General features: G+C 36.3%; 1 protein-coding gene across 3 annotated transcripts in view; it reads right to left on the bottom strand.

Annotated features, from left to right (window-relative positions):
• Positions 1-8,552: 8,552 nt before the first annotated feature.
• LOC114146972 (contactin-associated protein-like 4) overlaps positions 8,553-20,410 on the bottom strand; it is a 108,701-nt gene continuing 96,843 nt past the window's right edge. The window contains exons 23-27 of one of the 3 annotated variants that reach the window (XR_003595996.1): positions 18,659-18,877; positions 16,337-16,408; positions 12,412-12,485; positions 10,467-10,635; positions 8,553-8,766 (exon numbers count right to left, since the gene is read on the bottom strand). Coding sequence is in view for 2 of the 3 variants with exons in the window: in XM_028021445.1 (XP_027877246.1) it covers positions 14,757-14,956; positions 16,337-16,408; positions 18,659-18,877 (491 nt within the window). In the remaining variant the exon portion in view is untranslated. Of the gene's footprint in view, positions 8,767-10,466; positions 10,636-11,749; positions 12,486-14,509; positions 14,957-16,336; positions 16,409-18,658; positions 18,878-20,410 lie in introns of those variants that run through there. The other 2 variants (XM_028021446.1, XM_028021445.1) reach the window with 2 other exon arrangements.

Below are 20,410 nucleotides of genomic sequence, written 5' to 3'. Positions count from 1 at the left end.
AAACAATAACTAAAATAAGTTATGAAGTCTGTAAACAAAATTATCCTTCAAAATAAAGAGCTAGGCTTCACCAGACTGAAGACTTTTAATATCCAGTTTTTGGTAGAAAGAGGAAAATGATAAATCATGCAAATGAAAATTATTGAACTCATTTTAATAAGAAGGATTAAACTAGAACAAAACAATACGTAACTAATAAAAACTAGCAAACACATTCTAAAAACGAATAAAAACTAACTGAATAAACCAGAAGTCACAATGAAGTAAAACTAAACTAAGACACAAAACTATTGCATCCCTGCTTATCCAAAAAGCAGCATTTATACTGAGCAGTTGTCAGCGCTCTCATGCTAATACGCTAACAGCAGAACTAATTTCTTTGTTTAGAGTTTTTGCTAACTTTCAAAACATTTAGCGCTCTTAATTCAGAAAAATTAATGTAGAGGAAACTAAGAGTGCTAAACATGTTCAAAGTTAGCTAAAGCACTAATTCAAAAACTGGCTCTGCTAAGTAAATTAGCATTTTTACAATTTATCTGGAAATATTCATATAGGTGAAGCTAAGTGCGCTAAATGTTTAGCAAAAGTGCTAAGTGTAAAAATAGCTCTGCTATTAGCGTAAAAGCAGAAATGTGCAAACCGCTGTAAATATGTTGTGTTTATTACATAGAAATCAAATTAAACACATTGAAGGTTTAATCTTTGCAGCTTGTATCAAACATCTTTCCTGATTCAGCATTAAACACAATTCTGTTTTTTCTGCACGCTGAGTCACTTTAATTTGCACCGACTTTAATCAAAGCTGCTCTCTCACTGCGACTCAAACAGCAAAATAAAATAAAACTAAGAAACGGTAACTATTTTTAAACTGTAAAATCCGCCTGTTGGAGAAAATTAAACAGCATTTGGAAGTCGGCCGTGCTGCTCTCTGTAAGCAAAACAAATAAATACAGAAACCCCTATCTCAGCTTAAATAGATCTCTTTACGGATGCATTATTCATGTGCCCTTTAGCAGACATGGCTTTAAATTATAGCTGGAAAACATTTCTCTTGCCTCGTTGCAGGGTGAATATATTGCCCTTTTAAAGCATCAGCAGGCCCGGCTTACACTAATGATTCTGGCTACAGCTGACTATAACCTACTTTACGTATCCGTCGGTTCGGAGAATAAATCCAACTGTCACAACAGGGAAAGGTGAGAGGAGATTTGTGTATTTCCGTGAACCTCGGCTCATTGAAACGGTTCTCCGTGCATCACAAGGAAAACACAAGAATGTCAGAATAACTTCCTCATCACCTCTCTTACATTCCGCCGGGATTAAAAATATAAATAAACAGATGAATCGGACAATATCAGCAGCTTACAAAGGTGCATTAGGGCCATTATAAACAGAAAGGAGAAAACTGAAATTTTGAGATTGATCTCAGAAATTTTCTAGAAAAAACTTTTAAATTTCTGAGTTTGAAAAGTTGAAACTTTGCCAGACAAATCTCAGAAATTTGACGACTAATCACAGAAAATTTCTAGTAAAAGAACTTGGGAATTTCTGAGTCTGAAAAGTCACAAATTTGTTAGAAAAAAAAAATCAGAAATTTAAGAGATTAATCTTAGAAAATTTCTAGGACATTTGTTGAATTTCTGAAGTGGAACATCTGAGACGGAAAACTAAGAAGTTTTGTGATTAATCTCAGGAATTATTAAAAGTTGAAATTTTCAACTTTCTGGAGCTTTTGCATTTCAAATGTCAAATTTTTTACTTTTGAAAACCAGAAATTTCTAAGTTTTTTCAACAAAATTCCTATGTCTGATCACACATTTTCTACGTTATTTTTTACTTTGAAACTCTGAATTTTTTTTTTTTTTTCTAGAAAGTTTCTGAGATTAAACTCAATATTTCAGAATTTTCTTCTCACAGATGTTTGACTTTTCTAACTCAGAAATTTTCTAGAAAAACCTCAGAAATTTCTGAGTTTTATCACAAATTTCCTACTTTTTTATTAGTAAATCTTTGAATTTTAAAATAAATTTATTTTTGTCTTTTCTAGAAATTTTCTGAGTCTAATCTCAATATTCCAACTTTTTCTCTCACAAATTTTCCATTTTTCATATTCTGAAATTTCCTAGTTTTTCTTCTGGAAAAGTCCAGAGATCAATGTCAAAAATCCAGATTTGTTTTTGGCAGAAATTTACTCCTCCTTCCTTAAAATTTTTTTATCTAGAATTGCCCTGGTAAGCCGCCGTAGCAGCCTGTGCTCAGGCAGCTCAGAGAAAGTTGACAGCGAGACGGAGCCGTAACACGAAGCTCAGGATGTACGACGGTAATTTGAAGGATAAGAAAGAAAGAAAAAGAAAGAAAAGGCCTCAGCTGGGCAGAAAATAGCTCCCCATTTCCCTCTGCGAGATAATGAATAAAGAGCTTCTGTAAATGTCAGTTTGTGGGCGAGGGTAATGGCAGGTGTGCCACAGGGTAAATGAGAGTGTTTAGCTGGAAAAAGCTTCATGATATTTACAGTAATGGGACATTTCGGGTGATACCTGCAGGGAAATGGAGGCGTCCCACTGGGATAATTATGTGGGCCGGTGTCACTCTCATAAAGAGTTGGTGTGGCGACGCGCGCTGCATGTCACCGAACGCTCCAACTCGTTTAGGGAAAACATGGAGAAATTGGCGTATAGGCAGGTGAGGAGATTTATTCAGGTTGCATCAAATCATGATAACGCAGCAGCAGAAGATTTAAAATATACAGGAAGTCTGGGATTTTTATTGCTACGGTTTGAGCTGGAAAGGTGTTATACTGCTGCCGGCTTCAAAAAAGGAACAAATCCTCAAATGTACTAAAATAAAAAAATTATACAGCAGCCTTCCTATTCATGAGCACCTCTGGTAAAGATGTATAAACCTTAAAACATTAATCTTCCATTGCAGGAGGTTTTCCAAAGGGCAAAATAATAAACAAAGGAGAAAAACACAATATTTTCATTTATTTTAAATCACAGGTGCAACAACTGAGAATTTTAGGAACATATAATTTACTTATCCTGTCTTACATCTAGAAACATTGAATCTGTAGCGTTCTAGTACGGCTGGATGGACGACAAAAATAAAAACAAATTTATAGCAAATCGGAATTTATCGCTTTCTTTCATAAAAAAAAGTTGCAAATGATAAAAAAATATTTTCAAAAACTGGCTTTTATTTCAGTCGTCCCTTCTGTGAGTTGTAAGATGGAGTAATATTGATTAATTAAGAGATCATTGTCATAATATTAGCAGAATGAAGAAGAAAGAAGAAAAAGTTATTTTAATGAGAAAGCAGCTTGATTGGGGGTTCACATAAAATAATTACTTAATTCTCCTCATATTATGACTTTATTCTTGTATTATTTTAATTTTATTGCCATATTACATTATTCTTGTGACATTATGGCTATTTTTGTAAAAAAAAAAAAAAAAAAAAGAAGAAAAAAATCTTAGTCTAACACTAATATTTAGTCGCAGTTGTTCTGAATTCAAAACCCAAATAAATATAAGCTGTAAAACACAATTGTGAAACAAGATGGCCGCCCTGGGCGCTGACATCACTCTGAACTATGAAACCCACGGAGTTCATTCGTGAAAAAAAAAGGTTTTCCAAAAATGAAATCTTCAAAAACCAAAAATTCAATCAATAAAATCTATTGATCGCCCAGTTCTCCATTCTGGTTGCTAATTTACGTATTTCTATACGACACTATGGGAAGGAGTAGAGAGCAGGCCATTCACGTGACGCAGACAGCGTTGCCAGCTCTTTAGGACAGAAAGTTGACCCATCTTTGGGGTAACGTTGACGGTCTGTAAATCCATAGTTGGACGTTCGAGGCTGCAGCCTGATCCTGATCGATATTGAACCCCCTGGGCTTCAGAAACTGGATCAACAGCCTGCTGCTGAAATCCAACCAGAAACCGTATCGCTGAAGGAAGAAACCACAGCAGCTCCACTCAATTACTCCATCAGGTAAAAGCTCACACGGAAAGTCAGAGGTCATGCCTTCTGTGGTCAAATCAGAGGTCGCGTTTGGGAAAATAATATTGGTTTCCATCACCAAATGCTGAAATGAAATACCTGTGATAATACTGTGATGTTTATGATATGTGTATATCATAAACTCTTCTTTGTGGAGAGAAATGCTGTTGTAAAAATGAAGGCACCGTCAGTTAGCCTGACTCCATAGATCTTTGTTTTACTATTAAGAAAGTTCTGCTCAAAATTTTCAGTTCTGCTAACTCAAAAGTTGTATTTGAGTCCAGAAAAGTCAGATTTATCTTTTCTTTTTTATGAAAATAAAGTTATGTTACAATAATACAGTTGTAGTAATAGGAGAATAAAGTCATATGACAATAAAGTTGAAATAATATAAGAATACAGTTGTTATATTAGGAGAATGAAGTAATAATTTTATGTGAACGCCATAAAACTAACAAAAAATTTAATTATCCAAGCCTTTTTCTCATTAAAACAACTTTATTTTCTCATTTTTATTCTCCTAATATTATAAAATAACTTGTACATGTGAACATGGTGTACACATGCTACACCTTGTTGCTACATGTAGCTACAAGCTACATGGAATTTAGCAGAAGCTAATGCTAAAGCACTGCTTTCAATTCAAATGATATCAGCCCTTAAAAGACTACAACCCTAAGGCATTAATTTAATAATAATTTATGTTCTCTAATGCCCTTACATATTATTTTTATGCTTATATTTTGTTCTCTGTTTAATTTTGTTTCTGTACGTTTCTTGTTTGAAATAAAGGTAGAGAAAAGAAAGAGAGAAGGTGAGGAGAGGAAGTGAAAGCTAAGTGTGCTAAAAGTTTTCAAAGTTAGCTAAGGCGCTAATCCAAAAATTAGCCCTGCTATTAGCGGATTAGCAGAAGTGTGCCCATCACTGATTATTTGCTGTCTAGGCTTCAAAACATAAATGGTGAGCTGGATGTGGAAATAAACTCAAAGTTTTATGGGTTAGAAAATAACTTCAAAGTCAGGAAATTAAAATTTTTAGAAAGTTTTCTGCTGCAAGAAGACAAGCATTTTCCTGGTGTTGACAGTATCTGCTTTCTGCAGATACAAGCTGTTTCCAGCAACTACAGGAAAGGATGATGAGTGCAATTTGCAATCACACCAAACAAAACGATAAAAAACATCTTACTTGAGTAAGAAACAAAAACACATTAAAAAGTCAACCCTTTCTACTTTGTTGGGTCAGCTTCACCTCTCTTTCTTTGGGAATTGTTGCTGCTGTAATGGAGGAAATGAAAAAATAACCCAAACAGACTCGCACACTGAAGGACGACGATAAGTAAATAAAACTGTTTGCGTACAACAGATTCAAAGAGCTGCGATGGCAGCTTGTCCAAACATCCAAATCCCAGGATCCTGCAGGAAACAGGCCCGACACAAACCGGCACAAACTGTCACAGAACAAAGGAGCCTGGCTGTATTTATAGCCAGTAGGAAGATGACAAACGCTTTGCAGGTGTGCAGCGATATTCTAAAAATGAGCTGGTGAGAAGAGTCCAAAATGTTATTTTTCTCTGAGGTAAAGATGGATTTGGTCCCTCAGGAGGCGCATCGTTATCTGCAATAAGGATCCAAACTGGAGCAAAGATTATTAATTCTCTGCCTCCAACTTTGTCACTTACTGCAAAAGTGAAGCTCAGTTATTCGAAAGGTCATTTGAGTGAACTTTTAAAATTTTGCACATATAGAATGTAAATTGGTGTTTCCTTCTACTGGTTTGAAGCAAACCAACCAGGCTAAAATGTGATGCCACGCTATGACTGTAACAAACAGGAAGTAGCATGGAGTTCCGTGGCTCTGGTAAGGCACAGACCAACCAGTGGAGAGGAAATTTCCCTACGTCAGTACGTATTCTGTAAATTTCCATTTCCCCTTTTCTGCATTAACCCTTTTTTCACCAAAACCAAAAACTACGGAAGTTTATTGCATTCAACAAAGAAGAAAAAGAAAACAATACACCTTATCTCATAATTATGAGATCTGGATCTTGTACAACCAACATATATGGAGCAAGACATCTGCAGTGACATCTGCATAGTGCAAATCACTAAACACAACTATAAATTGAAAAAGTCAACAATGCTGTCGCATTTTCTTAATTTGTAATGTTTTGAATATGTAGGTGTGTTTTTCCGATTTGTAATTCTGTTTAGTGACATGTTTTTTAATCAATATTAAGAAGTTATTTACTTAAAACAAGATACTATATCTTTCTGAAGATTTACTTGCATGTTAGTTTTGTTTCATTTCAAATGTGGAAAGATATTTGCAGTAGAAACTAGACAAAATACTTAAGATTTTGTGGTTTGTAGTGAAGGCAGAGCTTTGGATAAAAGGGCGGAGCTTTGGGTAAATGGGCGGAGCTTTGGGTAAATGGGCGGAGCTTTGTATACGCATACATCAAGGTATCATGAATAGTTGTTATGACAAACCATTTTCTGTCTTTTTTTTCTGGCTTGTATATGTAAAGATTAAAAATGGCCAAAATAAATAAAGAAATAAACTTAAATGTGCATGAATGAGTCAAATCAACACTGTTGGTTTCTTTTTGAGTAGGTATTAATATTTTAACATGATCAAAAGTCAATTTCCATAAATTCTCTCTTTAAATGCCATACAGGAAACATTCATCCTGTTCTTTCATCTTTACCCGTATGTTCTGCTTCTGGTCTTTCCACCTTATGGCATTTGGGTCATTTTCCTGCCGTAAATCTCTGCGTTGTTCACCTCCACGCCTGGACAGCCATGTAAACAGCAGCCTGCACTGTAATTACCACCACATCCAGCTGTATTAGTATCTGCTCAGGTAATAGAGAGGTGAGGATGGGTTTACAGAGATGGATCTGCATGGTAATGAGGGAAGCTGAGGCAGGAAAGGCGAGGCTGCTGTAATTAAAAGGCCATCCTGTCATACAGGAAGATGCAAGCAGCTGGGTTGTTGCTCATGCACGTCATCCAGAAACATCACTGGTGTAATTTCAATTAAACACCATTGAATGGATGAACAGCCAGTCATCTGAATAGCTATAAGTAGCTTGTTTGGCCCAGGAAGAGATTTCGTCAATCAGCAGTTACTCCCAAAGCTCCAGTGTTGCAATTAATGAGCTGCAGCTGATTCACATGTGATCTTTCTCACTCAGAAGAATCTGGGGCGGCCTATTTAAAGCACCTGTTATGCTTCCTTGAATAGATTAGGACAGGACTAAACATGTTTATTAAATGTTTTTCATAAAATAATTCTTATTTTCAGCGGTTTTATGGAGTCTTGTCACTTTAAATCTAAGTAAGCTGCAAACAGATGCACAATTATAAAACCACAGATCTTTGAAAAGCAGAATTGGAGCCTCCTGCACATCCAACAAGAATACAGAAAGGGGTTTCTGGATGATAAGTCAACAACAAAACACTTTGTCTTTTTCAGCAGCCATTATGGGTGTGTTGTAGATGTTATAGAGAAGAGGAATTTGAACATTGATGGTCTCTGGTGTGGATAGCTGACAGCTTGGCGTTCACATATGCATTCAAACCAAATGAACCAAACTTTGTAGGCAAACCAACTAGAGTCGGACTAAAGTGGGCAAAACAGGGCTTGTGTGAATTCCCAGTTCCTCTCATTTGATGAATTAGGGCTGATTTCCCAGAGCGGACTGGAGACCGCTGCAAAAGCAGGAAGTGAATTGTAACGCAAAGCAATCTGGGTAAATACAACCAAAACAAACATGCTAGCCTAGCGCTAGCAGGAGAAATGACTCGTGATTTTTAGCAAAAGACAGAAGAGAAATTCTACAATCGCTAAAATCTGATTGCTACTCCACTTTTTGTTTAGATTTTGTGAAGAAAAAAGTGCACTCAGTGTCTTCTTCAGAGGTGTTCATGTCATTTCCTTCACTAGTTTTAGGTGTAGTGCCCCCACAGGCGAGGAGGGGAACAGGTTTTCCAAAGGGTTTGGTTTGTTTGATGCCTCAGCAGCTTAAAATGTAACAAATGTTGCAATTTTGGTTCCAATCAAACTGAGTCCACTGAACTATCAGGTGTGAAATCACCCTGAGAATTACGAAACAACATATTTTATCAACAAGAGATTGAAGAATAACGGTATGAAAGAGTGCAATTTGATTTAGTGATAGACATAAATCATCTTAATATAGGATAAATGCTACTTTTGATCACACAAATGAACACAACGGCATATATGTATATAGAGAACATGGTGCAGAGTTTGCAGAATGTCAGAGGAACAAAGACGTAGCAATAAAGTCTCTTCATGAATCAATGAGAAACATAAAACTCTGTGTCATGTTTCAGCTGCAGATGAAACATCAGCATTTTCAGAATATTTTCCGCTTCTGTTTGCTGCACTCAACACAAATGAGTCCAAAAATCAGAGTTTATCTGATCGTAATGATATTTCCACATATGCTTAAGAAGCCAGTTATCATCCTCACATCTGGTCTCTGATCTCATCCAGTGAGATTTAGATAAACTGAGTGGGGATTAGTGAATCATCTCGTATCCTCAGGCGTCTGAACATTAAAACAGGCAGAGAGGATAAGTGGCTCTTCACAGAGAATCACTCCGACACCCACTGCTCCTCAACGCGGCGCATCTACATCTTTCCTCTCATCTCTGGGATGTTAACAGCCGTCAGAAATGTCAGCACTGAAGGATGTGCTTCCTCCGACGGTACGACTGGAAGGAACACATACTGTAAATGTGTACTTTCACATTCACATACTGTAAATGTGAAAGTAAGTAAATGGGGATCAGACTTAAACGAACATCAGGCTCATTTAACTAGTTAACCAAAGAGCTCATTGGTTCAAGTGTTTTACCTTGAACTTAATTTCTATGTCTTGTGTTTTTCGTCTGCGGAGGCTAAATAGCTGCTATCAATGCAAAAGGTGAAACTTTGATGGGAAAAACTTACAATTCCCAACAGTGGAATGTCTTATCTTTTTGTTTTCTTCAATGGTGTCCAAATAAAGAGCTTTTTAGCATTATCTTGTCACTCAAATTGAACACAAACCAGCAAATAAGTTTAGAAATAGAGTAGATTACAATATTTGGTCTGAAACTCATTTTCATGAATGCTCTCAAAGGACCAGTTGAGCCAGAATGTGCTGATAAAACTCATTAAATTGTTAAAATATTAATCAAAAGTTGCGTCAGAATTTGATAAGTACTACTTAAAACTAAATAATACTCAATAATAATAATATCTAATAATCTTTTCACATTGATCAGTCCCTCCACTATTTGTGATTATTTTTGTAGTCAAAATCATTGATTTTGTGACGCTAACTTAGAAATATTTTGCCATGTTTTTCCTTATATATGGCAGTAAATGTGACTTTTTGTTACTCTCCATAACAATCACAAGCTGTGTTTCGATTGACTATATAATTGCGCAATTTGACATTTTGAAAATAAATTCATTTAATGGAAACACGTCAATTGGTTTTATGATTGAATCAAAATTGGTTTATTTTGCACAATGGAAAAACGTTTTCCACATCACACGAGTCGCATGATCAAAACCCGGATGTTACTACTGGAAGAAGCTACAAAGAAGATGACAGGAAGTAGCTTGAGGATAAAAGAGTTGCATGTTTTTTAACGACTTACCGCATGAACAAATTTAATCTTTGTGATTTTAATTGCATTTCTTATTTAATAGAAATGTACATTAGCTGGGCATTGACAAAACTTTGCGGACATTTGTAACAGAAACTGTTACAGAATATAACTTGACATCTAGTAAGGCTGAGGCAGTAGATGAAGAAACACTGCCACCTGTAGGTGGGAGTCAGCATCACTTTGATGCGATATTTTTTGACAATTTTTGCAGAAAATGTGCAACAAACCAACAGTTACGCATTAGCGTGAAAAAGTATTGAATTTTGTTGATTTTGCATCACTTTTTTTTACCATGCGACTGACTGATGTAGTTTGACAGTAAACAGATAAAATCTGCTTTTGTTTGATAAGAACAACTGTTATCTTTTATGAGTCTACAGGGACACATAAAAGGTTATGGCGGGCCAGATTTGGCCCTCAAACCTTGAGTTTGACTCATTTGTGGGAGTAAAAATACCAGTAGGTAATTCGTTCCATATAACACAGTAGGAGTGCAACCGGTAAACCTTTTATGGATGCAAAAGCAAGAACCCCCCACTTGATGACTTTATGTTTCTGCGTTTGACATGATGTAAAGCTCTTTGAAATGCCTTGCTGCTGAAATGTGCTATACAAATAAAATTTGATTGACTCATATGTGATAAATCTTTGGTGGAACTGACAGAGACAGTAAAATATTCTCTTCTTTAAAGATCAAACTCTGAAAAAAAGACAAATCATACCAAATCTGCAGTGGTAAAAACTCAAACTGCGACATGAATTATTCACTTTATGGATTTACCAACGTTTGTCATTAGAGTGTGATTCTCAGCTGGTGGAGTTAAGTCACATTTCCTCATTTTTCATCACGTTTTTTTCCTTGTTGTACCATGATTGCTTCAGAAAGCCTTTCTGGTTATCGTCCTGTCTCATTTCATCACGAGAGCAAACAAACCACCTGTCAAGATTGAAGTAGATTAGGGGTTCAGAAGCACATTAACCAGCTCTGCATGCAGTCAGCTGTCAGTGTTAAAAGCTTTGCTCTTCAGAGCCATTAGCAGGCCTGAATGTGAAGCTCCCTGCAGGCGCAGAGGCGAAGAAAATCACAACAGAACGAACATCCTGTGCAAGGAGTTCCTAAAAAGCTAAAAAATAAAAAAAAAGGAAAACAAACCCTTACTTATAAGAAAATATATTCACAAATAGCCGAAGAAAAGCGCAGTACCCTCAAAACAAATGTCCGTTTTGCTCATTTGCATGATTGGAGAGAGAAGGACTTTGAAGATGCCTTTTGATAACTGAAAAAAAAAACAGCACAGCAGCAAAAAGTCGCTGGAAGAAAATCACTTACGAAAATGTTTAATTCATGTGCCGACTTCAGTTAGAAGAACTATCTAATGTGTTGGTATTTTATGGAGATTTTCTGGCTGAACGATCCTTAGAAATGTTTTTTCTTTAAAGACCTCTTCCTCCTCCAGGCCCACTGCTCTTGATCTCACTACTGTTTGTATAAAAAACATCAAGTAAAGATATTTTTAAAAAGTTTCCAAGGAAAGTAATTAAAAAACTCCCAACCTTTATTGATGTGAATGTGAAAGATGCTGTGATTCATTCATGTTTCAGATCTCACTATCATCTGCATAAAATGGCAGTTTTGGCAAACAAGGACGACTCACCAGGGTAGAAATAATAAAAACCCCAGGAGTTTAGTTTTTTATGTGGAAAGTGCTAATTTAGTCCAGAAATAATACTCTATATAACGGCAAAGATTTTCCCCAACAAAATTGTCTCATTGCTAAGCTAGTGCTAGCTTAAGCTGTTTTCTGAAAAGTATTTGCTCTCTGTTATCAAACAAATTTCAATATTAATCTAGATTTATCCATGTGTTTCTAATAACATTCTGAACATCTGAGTATAAAACATAGATCCAATTTTGATATATTAACTACATATTCCACATATTACTAAAGGACGCTATGCTAAAGGGAGCTACAATTAGCGATAGCAACAGACTTTATCTGAAAACATTTATTTCAGGTGTAAAAACAATACAATAAAAATGCAGTAGGCTGTTTAGTTTTTATTAATGTAAATAAAATTTTTAATTGTTTACGCTGCAAGGCATTCTGGGTAGATGACATATGCTAGGTGCTACAGCCCTAGCTTCATCCAACCAGAACAGTAATTATTGCCCAATAAAAGTAATAAAATTTGAATCGGAGCGCGTTCAAATAGAAGGCAAGAGGAAATGAAGAAGACAGCGATCAAATGGAGGAAGACAAGACATTTTGCCGAAAAAGCTGGTGTTTGGAAATGCTAACATAGAAGGAGATTGTTGTTTGCTGCAACTAGCTTCAGTTTTTAACTCAAGCTGTTTACAGTAAAAATCAAAACATTTCCTCAAATATATTAGAATGGTGTGTTAAAAATAAAAAGATGCTTCGTGGTCCCTGTAAAACATCCATTTATTATCTTCCTATTTGTTTAGATTTTGTGTTAGCTACTTCTAATGCTGTTAGCTCCTGCTAATGCTGTTAGCTCCAGCTAATATTGTAAACAGTAGATCACAACATAAAATTACAACATATTTAGGCCAAAATGTTCAAGTAGTCTTGGATCCTTTTCTGCAAAGTGGTAAAAGATTTTACTCCTATTCACAAAAATGACATTTTGCGTGTTAAAATATCTGTATCTGTTAAAAACTTTGAATTTGCTCTCTTTGTTTCTTATCTACCTGAGTTTCTGCACCTTGGATCCTGCTCATCTGGTTCACGCTCAACTCCATGCACTACTTTCTGTTTTTAATATCTGGAAAAGAACAAGGAAGTGCGTCCATTAGTGATCTGAACGGTCAACACACAACACGTGTGGCAACAAGTAGCAACCAAATTATTACTTTCAAGTTTCTTTGACATTAAAACATAAAATATGGAGGCGAATGTAACTGCACTATGATTTGCTCACAGATCTACAAGTTTCAGTCTGTGAATTGGAAGTTAAGGTTAGAGGTGAACTAAACGTTTGAGCACAGCTTCAGTTTTTTGTTAAATTAATTAAAAAATAATTAGGGATTCTTTAATATTTTATGGCTAAAATCCAACATGTAATCATTTCCACTTGTTTTCTGTAACAGGAATTACCATTAGCTTTTTGCTAATGATATTTAGTGTTTTAAATGTTTTCTTTCTTGGATATAATTTGGAAAATAATTAGTGAAATTGTGATCTGCACAAAAAGCAAAAACAAATGATGGATAAAAAACAGACACCAGACTCCCACTGATCTCCTAGTGACCTCATGATGAGACTTTTATTAAATTAATGTACAGTTTTGATAACATAAATTTTTTTGTGCGTTTTTAAAATCCTCCTTTGGCCTGATAAAAAGAAAGGGAAATATTTCTGCATTTCGAAATGTTGCCTAAAGAAACATGTTTGTTTGATCTTTTGCTCAGATTTCTTAATGGATAGGTGATTCAAGAAATCTTAAAGATATAATTTGATAGTTGAAGTGGGGTTGCTGAGTTAGTAATGAGCAGAAAGTATCCTACCTGCAGTCGGCCGCCACAATGTTAAATTCTCATGTGCTAGTAATGTTAGCAGCTATTTGGAACCAAGCTAACAGCTACTCACAGGGAAGCTAAGAGCTACATCGATTCAAGCTAACGGCTACTCTCAGGTTAACTCAGCAGGTCTTGATGTTCAATTTAATGTTTTTGCTAAATTCTGTTAAACAACATATTTTTTCCATGTTGTAAATGCAATAATCAATATTAAGGAATTATTTACTTAAAACAAGCTGTTAGTTCTGTCTTATTTTAAGCGTACTAACATATTCTCACTAGAAACTAGATAAAAAAAATACTTGGTAAGATTTTGTGTTTTTGCAATGTGCCCTGAATCTCTAAACCTAGCTCATGCTGACCGCTGACTACTGCAGGTAAAGTAGTGACTATTCGTAATTACTCAACACAACCCCAAATGTTCTCTTAAGATATTCAAACAGGGTTCAAAACATTTGAAGAGTTGACATTGTTGTTCCACAAAGCAGCACACACGATAAAAAGGTTTGCATTTGAGCAAACAGCAGCTCAGACGAACTCCTCGAGAAACCGATTAAAGAAAAAAAATCCCTTTACGTACGCAAACATTCATTCTTTTCCTACAGAAAAAATGCCATGACTACGACGGAGTATTAAGGCCACACTAAGATTAAATTTAAAAATGAAATTAAAAGGATAAAATCATCATAATTTGAGAATAAAGTTGAAATATTTTGAGAATGTCAAAATTATTTTTATTCTTCCATTGTGTTTTAAACAAGTCAAAGTTTAGAAAGGTGTAATATTACAAGAATAAATACATAAAATTACTGTTTTTTTTATTTAAAATGTTTTCCACTGTAAGATATACAAATTATATAAGTGGAAATAATACAAGGATAAAGTTGAAATAATTTGTCGCAAAGTTCCTTTTCTTAAATGAAATTATTTTTGACAGTGTGACAAACAAGTCAAATAATGCACAATCAAATCATTTTTGGAGATTAAAGTCATAAAATTACTTCTATGTAAAAAACAAAATACACTGATATAAACAAATTATTTAATACAAAATAATCAGAGAATAAAGTCAAAATAATTGAAGAATGAAGTCATAATATTTCAAGAATAAAGTCTAAATGTTATAACTTTCTTTTCATACATTTCAGTTTTCTGACTTTATTCTCGTAACTGTATATGTTTTTATTTTGTAGCATGGCCTTAACGCTCCGTCGTACATCAGGAACATTACAAACTCAAAGTTAAAACAATCCATAAAACCACCTTTCACCAATGTTCACATTTACATTTTTAATATTTACAGTTGCTTAAACAAGGATTTGAACACCTCTGCTCCATATTTACACAATATACAGTAAAGGTCAAGACTGTGTGCTGTTCCATGTTTTTCCGAGTCCATTTTTGCATCCATGGAAGAGAGTAACTGGCTCGTAGTGCAGCGTGAAGTCCGGAGGCGCGGTTCTGTCCGCAGCCTCCTCCTGGATGAACACCAGCGCATCGTCCCAGCCGGCCTCCGCTCACATGAAAAACTCCTTTGAGTTTTCACCAGAGACGTTTTTCTGGCCGTCAGTCTGGTTGTTGTAGTGGAAATCTTGGCTCTCTTCCTGTTTGGCCGCCTTGACCTCACGACTCCGATACGTCTCTTTTCTCCTGTAGAGGAATCTGGCGGTTATGGCGAAGACGGTAACGATCACAAAGATGGCGACCGCTATGACACCTGCGGGGTAGAGAGCATTCGCAAACACAGAGACGATGTTTGGGTTGTGCAGCCCAGACAGACAGAACCGTCAAAAATCCTTCATCATTTATGGACGGGGATGGAACTGATAGGAATACCGGTTCCAATATCGATAAGAATCCCTCTGTGACATTTTAACATGAAAAATGAAAATCAACGAGCCTCGTCTGAAAATATATTCTGATTTATGAAATATGAAAGTAAATGTTAATGTGAGACCACAAAGAAATTATTAACTTTGCACCTGAAATTCAAGCATTTTCAAGGACTTCAAGCACCGGTATAGCAAGTTTGTTGTTATTTTTTATGTAGTATGTTTGGTCTTATAAAGGTTACCATTCACACTTAAAAAAAGTTTTTTCATACTTCAAACTTGCGTCTTAAAGTGATGTTTCAATAGTTTTTTTTGCATTCAAAGGAATAAAATATCTCCTTATTAATTTTTCTTACCTCTGTTTTAAATTTATTTTACTACCAAAATAGCTACCAATTCAATTAATCAATTGTCAATAGATTACTCGATTACTAGAATAATTGTTTGATGATTTGAAGTATTTTTGCTTTTTACGCAGAATTTTCTTCTATTACAATTTTTTACTCTTTATATATTCCTACTAGCGTAAGTAGAAAACGGAATGAGTTTTTATTCGATTAATCAATTAATCGTCAGAATATCAGTAGATTACTAGAATAATTGATAATTTGAAGTATTTATGTGTGAAAAAACACTTGAAAAGAAGAAATCTTTCTGACATTTCCACACACTGAACACTAACTCCACATCATGAGTATGAATGCCTTGTAATCTTTTTTGTGGTCAATTAAACTTTCAAAGAAAGAAAAGTGAGATACGTTGAGGTTAAAGAGAGGGCAGGCAATTATTCTCCAAACGCATAAAATGTAAAAATCGCCTGAACTCGGCTGATTCTCCGTGAATCTAGCAGTGTGGTCTCAGCATGTCGTGGTCAAATCGTCTCCTTTTGCCCTGCAGTCTGTTTCTTCAGCTAACTGTAAGTCAGGCCCTTCAGTTCACTCATTTCTCCAAGTTTATATTAATTGGAATTCCAGAATACGTCTGAAATCAATTTCTCTCAGTATCTTTGGTTTTAAAGCCCTGAAACATTTGAAGATAACAGAGGAAAAGAAAGAAGTTTCTCCAGTCAGCTCAGCTTTAATTAGTTTTGAGCTCTTTGTGTGTCGAGTGCCAAAGTCGCAAAGATTTAGTGGATTTTAAGTGACTCGATTCGCGCGGTCATGGTACCAACCGAGGCAGAGGAGGAGAAATTAAATGCATTTCTGATGGAATATTTCTCTCTATCACCGCTGTGGGGAAAGTTTTATAGTTTATGGAGAACCTACCTCCGATTAATGCCGAGTCCGACTTCATGGCGTTCACCAGAGGCTGACCAGAACCAACAGAACCAGACTGGTCTGCAACAGAGAGGGAAGGCAGAAAGGCATTAAAGAAGAGTTAGAAGAAACAAGATTTAGAGATCTACAAAAGAGAGAATTTTTAATGAGAATAAGAGCAGGACAAAGAAATGCCAGCAGAAGTGATGATCACAGGTCCAGATTATGCTACTAAAACCGCAACATAAAGGCAAACAAGAACTTAATAAAAAAACTACCGGCTTATAAGTAAAAATAATTTTAAATACAGTTGATCCCCGTCTAGTTGCATTTATATATTTACAGATTTTCTTGAGGAACTTGACTTTAAATTAGTCACTTTATTTATAGAGCGTTTCATTTGCCTTTGTGCTGATTGGCTGTAGCTCCAAGAACAGAGAGAAGAAAAACCGTAGATATTAACTTCTGAATCTAAACTTTAATATGTTTTGATTCAATATGTTGAGATCTGGAAGGTGTGAAATAACTTTGGTGTTCTGTTGTTTTCTAAACTGTTGTGTACATCGTCTACATTTCTAGATGTGTATATGAATTGCATGTATATTTATTGTCCGTTTGGGCAGCGGCTATTCTATTCTATTCTATTCTATTCTATTCTATTCTATTCTATTCTATTCTATTGCTAAGATGGTTTCCAGTGTGTGTATTAATGCCAAATATTGTTGATCGTAATAGATCTGTAAAAACAGTAGAAAGGATAAAGCCCTTCAGTGGCTGTAAATACGTTTTATAGTTACTGTATTTACATCCTGTATAATTATAATCCTGTGTCGATTAAAGAACGTTTTAAATACATTGAAGTGTGTGCGTCTAGTTAAAAATCATTCCAAGCCTGAAAATCTCAAACCTTTTGGGATCAGAGCAGAACAATCTCTAAGAAGACGATGAAAATATTGTCTAAGAAACATTTGTTTTGTTGTTTCCTCAGTAAATATTAATGTATTGCCCATCTGCTGATAACCTAAACACCATCTGTGAATCAAGAGAGCGTAAGGCTGGGCAATATATAACAAGGAAAAAGGGCCTGTGCTTGTTTTTGAATCATATTTACAGTTGCGGCCTGAGGATAAAAACTCTCCATTGAGATCCTACTGAGGCCCATCTGCTGTTTAACAGAACCCTGTCCAAAGACACGTCGTTTATACACAGATCGATCCGTCATTTAGGGTTATTTTTAACATAAACAGAAAGAAGACAATTTAAATGCAGGCATTTGAGAAAATGAAATACTCTGAACATTAAAGTACATTAAATCAGGCAGGGGAAAATCTAATTTGTCATTCTAACTGGTTTCAACTGGAACCAGAAAACATTTGATGTTGCTTGTATAAAACATAAACGTCACAATCCAACTTTCTATTGTTTCCCAAAGCAGATAAGATATTTTAAGACACAATTTCCTGATAGAAAATGGTGTATGGTCACTTATTAGGACACAGAAAAAGACAGAGTGAGCATTTTAACTTTCATGCCAGATTCTCTCTGCAGTAAGAGTTGGAAAAACTCACAAATGTAAATTTCATGAGTACCTTCTCACTCGGCAAAATAAAAGTTTCTCTGTGCAAAATGTTTGTTTCTCCACGGTCATATAATAATTGTTTATGACACAGCTCATGCAATGTTTGGAGTCAACAGCCAGACCGTAGAGATGACTGTGGATGTTGTTTGTGAGCATAAAGTTTCTCTTGTATGATAATCGTTCCCTCCAGGATTTCGCAATTTATTTGTGATTTATTTAGCAATCAGAATGCCGTTACTTTACAAATATTTGCATGAAAATTTGCAATATTTTTTTCTTCTAAAACCTGCATGTAGAAAAAAATAGCTTGAAAAAGTAACAAGCAGACAGACTGGATACACCATCATATTTATTTTACTAAGTACTTAAGTAGCTCGATTTTTCTGACTCTCCACATTGATCACAAACTTGACTTCAAGTACGGCTGAGGCAGCAGTGTGGTAGAAGAAAGAAATGCTGCCACCTGCAGGTGGGAGTTTGCACCACTTAAATCCGATGATTTCGACAGTTTTTACAGAAAATTTACAGTAAACTTACAATTGTGAATTAGCTTGAAAAAATGAGATATATTGATTTTTCATGAATTTCCATGATGGAGGAACTGGGAAAAACTGGAGGGACTGGATAGAGTTTTGTTTATTAAAGGCCGTGTTGGCTCTAGTGGCCTTTATTTAGCGAGAGAGAGGGGGCAGTCATAAGTATTTTAGAGATTTTAGCTATTTGCAGGTGATAACACTGAAGTCACACTTTACCTGACAGGTGGTGCGTGTTCTCAGCTGAGTAGGGATTGGCTGAAGCCGACGAGCCGCAGTTGGACCGGACCAAAGGTCCGAGGACGACGACTGGGCTGGTGTCTGGGTGGAGCAGAGCCGCTTTCAGAGGGCTGACGGAGTTATACCGAACCACAGAAAGACAGCCGGCGAAGCCGAGCGCGCCGAGCCGGGCCAGGTCCGGATCCAAGGAGTCCGAATCTGAGAATCAGTCAATCAAGTTTATTTGTGTAGAACATTTCAGCAACAATGCAGTTCAAAGTGCTTTACATGAGTGCCATCGTTACAATCATCATATATGTTGATCAATTTTCTATAATTGTCATCAAAACTCAAACCTGGTGGGTTTTTAGCCTTGATCTAGATGAACTCAGTGTTTCGGCTGTTTTGCAGTTTTCTGGATGTCTATTCCAAATTTGTGGTGCATAGAAGCTGAATGCTGCTTCTCCATGTTTGGTTCTGGTTCTGGAGATGCAGAGCAGAACCAGAACCCGAGAGGTCTGGAAGGTTGATACAACAACAGCAGATCTTTAATTTATTGTGGTGCTAAGCCGTTCAGTGATTTGTAAACTAACAACAGTATTTTAAAGTCTATTCTCTGAGCAACAGGGAGCCAGTGTAAGGACTTTAAAACTGGGTGATGTCTTCCTGGTTTTAGTCAGAACGCCAGCAGCAGCGTTATGGATCTGATTGATTTTTCAGTCAGACCCGTGAAGACACTGTTGCAGTAATCAATGCAACTAAAGATAAACACATGGATGAGTTTCTCTAGATCTTTCTGAGACTTTAGTCCTCTAATCCTGGAGATGTTCTTCAGGTGATAGAAGGCCGACTTTGTAACTGTCTTTATATGGCTCTGAAGGTTCAGGTCTGAGTCCATCACTACACCTAGATTTCAGCCTGATCTCTAGTTTCTAGTTGTAATAACTGAAGCTGTTTGACTCTAGATTGTTCTTAGGTCCAAAGATAATAACATTAGTTTTGTTTCTGTTGATAGAAGGCTGATTCTGTAACCGTCTTTATGTGTCTCTGAAGGTTCAGGTCTGAATGCATCTTTTTTTTTTAGACAGAGAATTCAAAAAGGTTGTTTGAATACCCCTTTGGTCTTGTTAATCATGATACGCACAAACATTAGGCTGTCACCAAAGCTCATTGCTTCGTGTTATTACTCACTTCAGCTCATAAAAACATTCAATCCAGCTGACAAGCTGCCAAATATGCAGCTTTAACATCTGCATCCATCACTCCTTGGGACAAATCTTCCCTCTCTGCCTTTATCTGTTAATTCCACCGACTCCATCCTCTCCATCACTCATCTGAACTCCTCACTGCAGCGTAAACAGCAGCTGCTAAAGCCGACACAAACAGCTGCATCAGATGACTGAGAGCTGACTGTTACCTGAACACATCTGCATGTTGATGAGGAAACATTACAGCCGTCTTTCAGCTGTTGCTCTGCTCGCTACATCACGTCTCTCCCAGCCTCCCTGTGTTCCTTCTGGCTCCATTAGTTAGCCTGATAGATGACGAGGCTGGGGGGAAGCGACGGGAAATCCACTTCGCCGCTGCTTTTTCTGATTCCGATTTGACTTTGCACCCGCTCTGGTTCGATAGAGGGGATTGTGGGTCACATTTTGACATGAAGGCGGTTAAACCCTACGGACAGCACTGAGCTCGGAGGAACTTTACATCAGAGGAGATAAAATTTATACCAGCTGGGGTGGCGAAAGTGCT

Source organism: Xiphophorus couchianus, chromosome 6, assembly GCF_001444195.1.
Source record: "Xiphophorus couchianus chromosome 6, X_couchianus-1.0, whole genome shotgun sequence".
Lineage (NCBI taxonomy): Eukaryota > Metazoa > Chordata > Actinopteri > Cyprinodontiformes > Poeciliidae > Xiphophorus > Xiphophorus couchianus.
The sequence above is the reverse complement of the archived record's forward strand: the minus strand, read 5'-3'. Positions and strand labels throughout refer to the sequence as shown.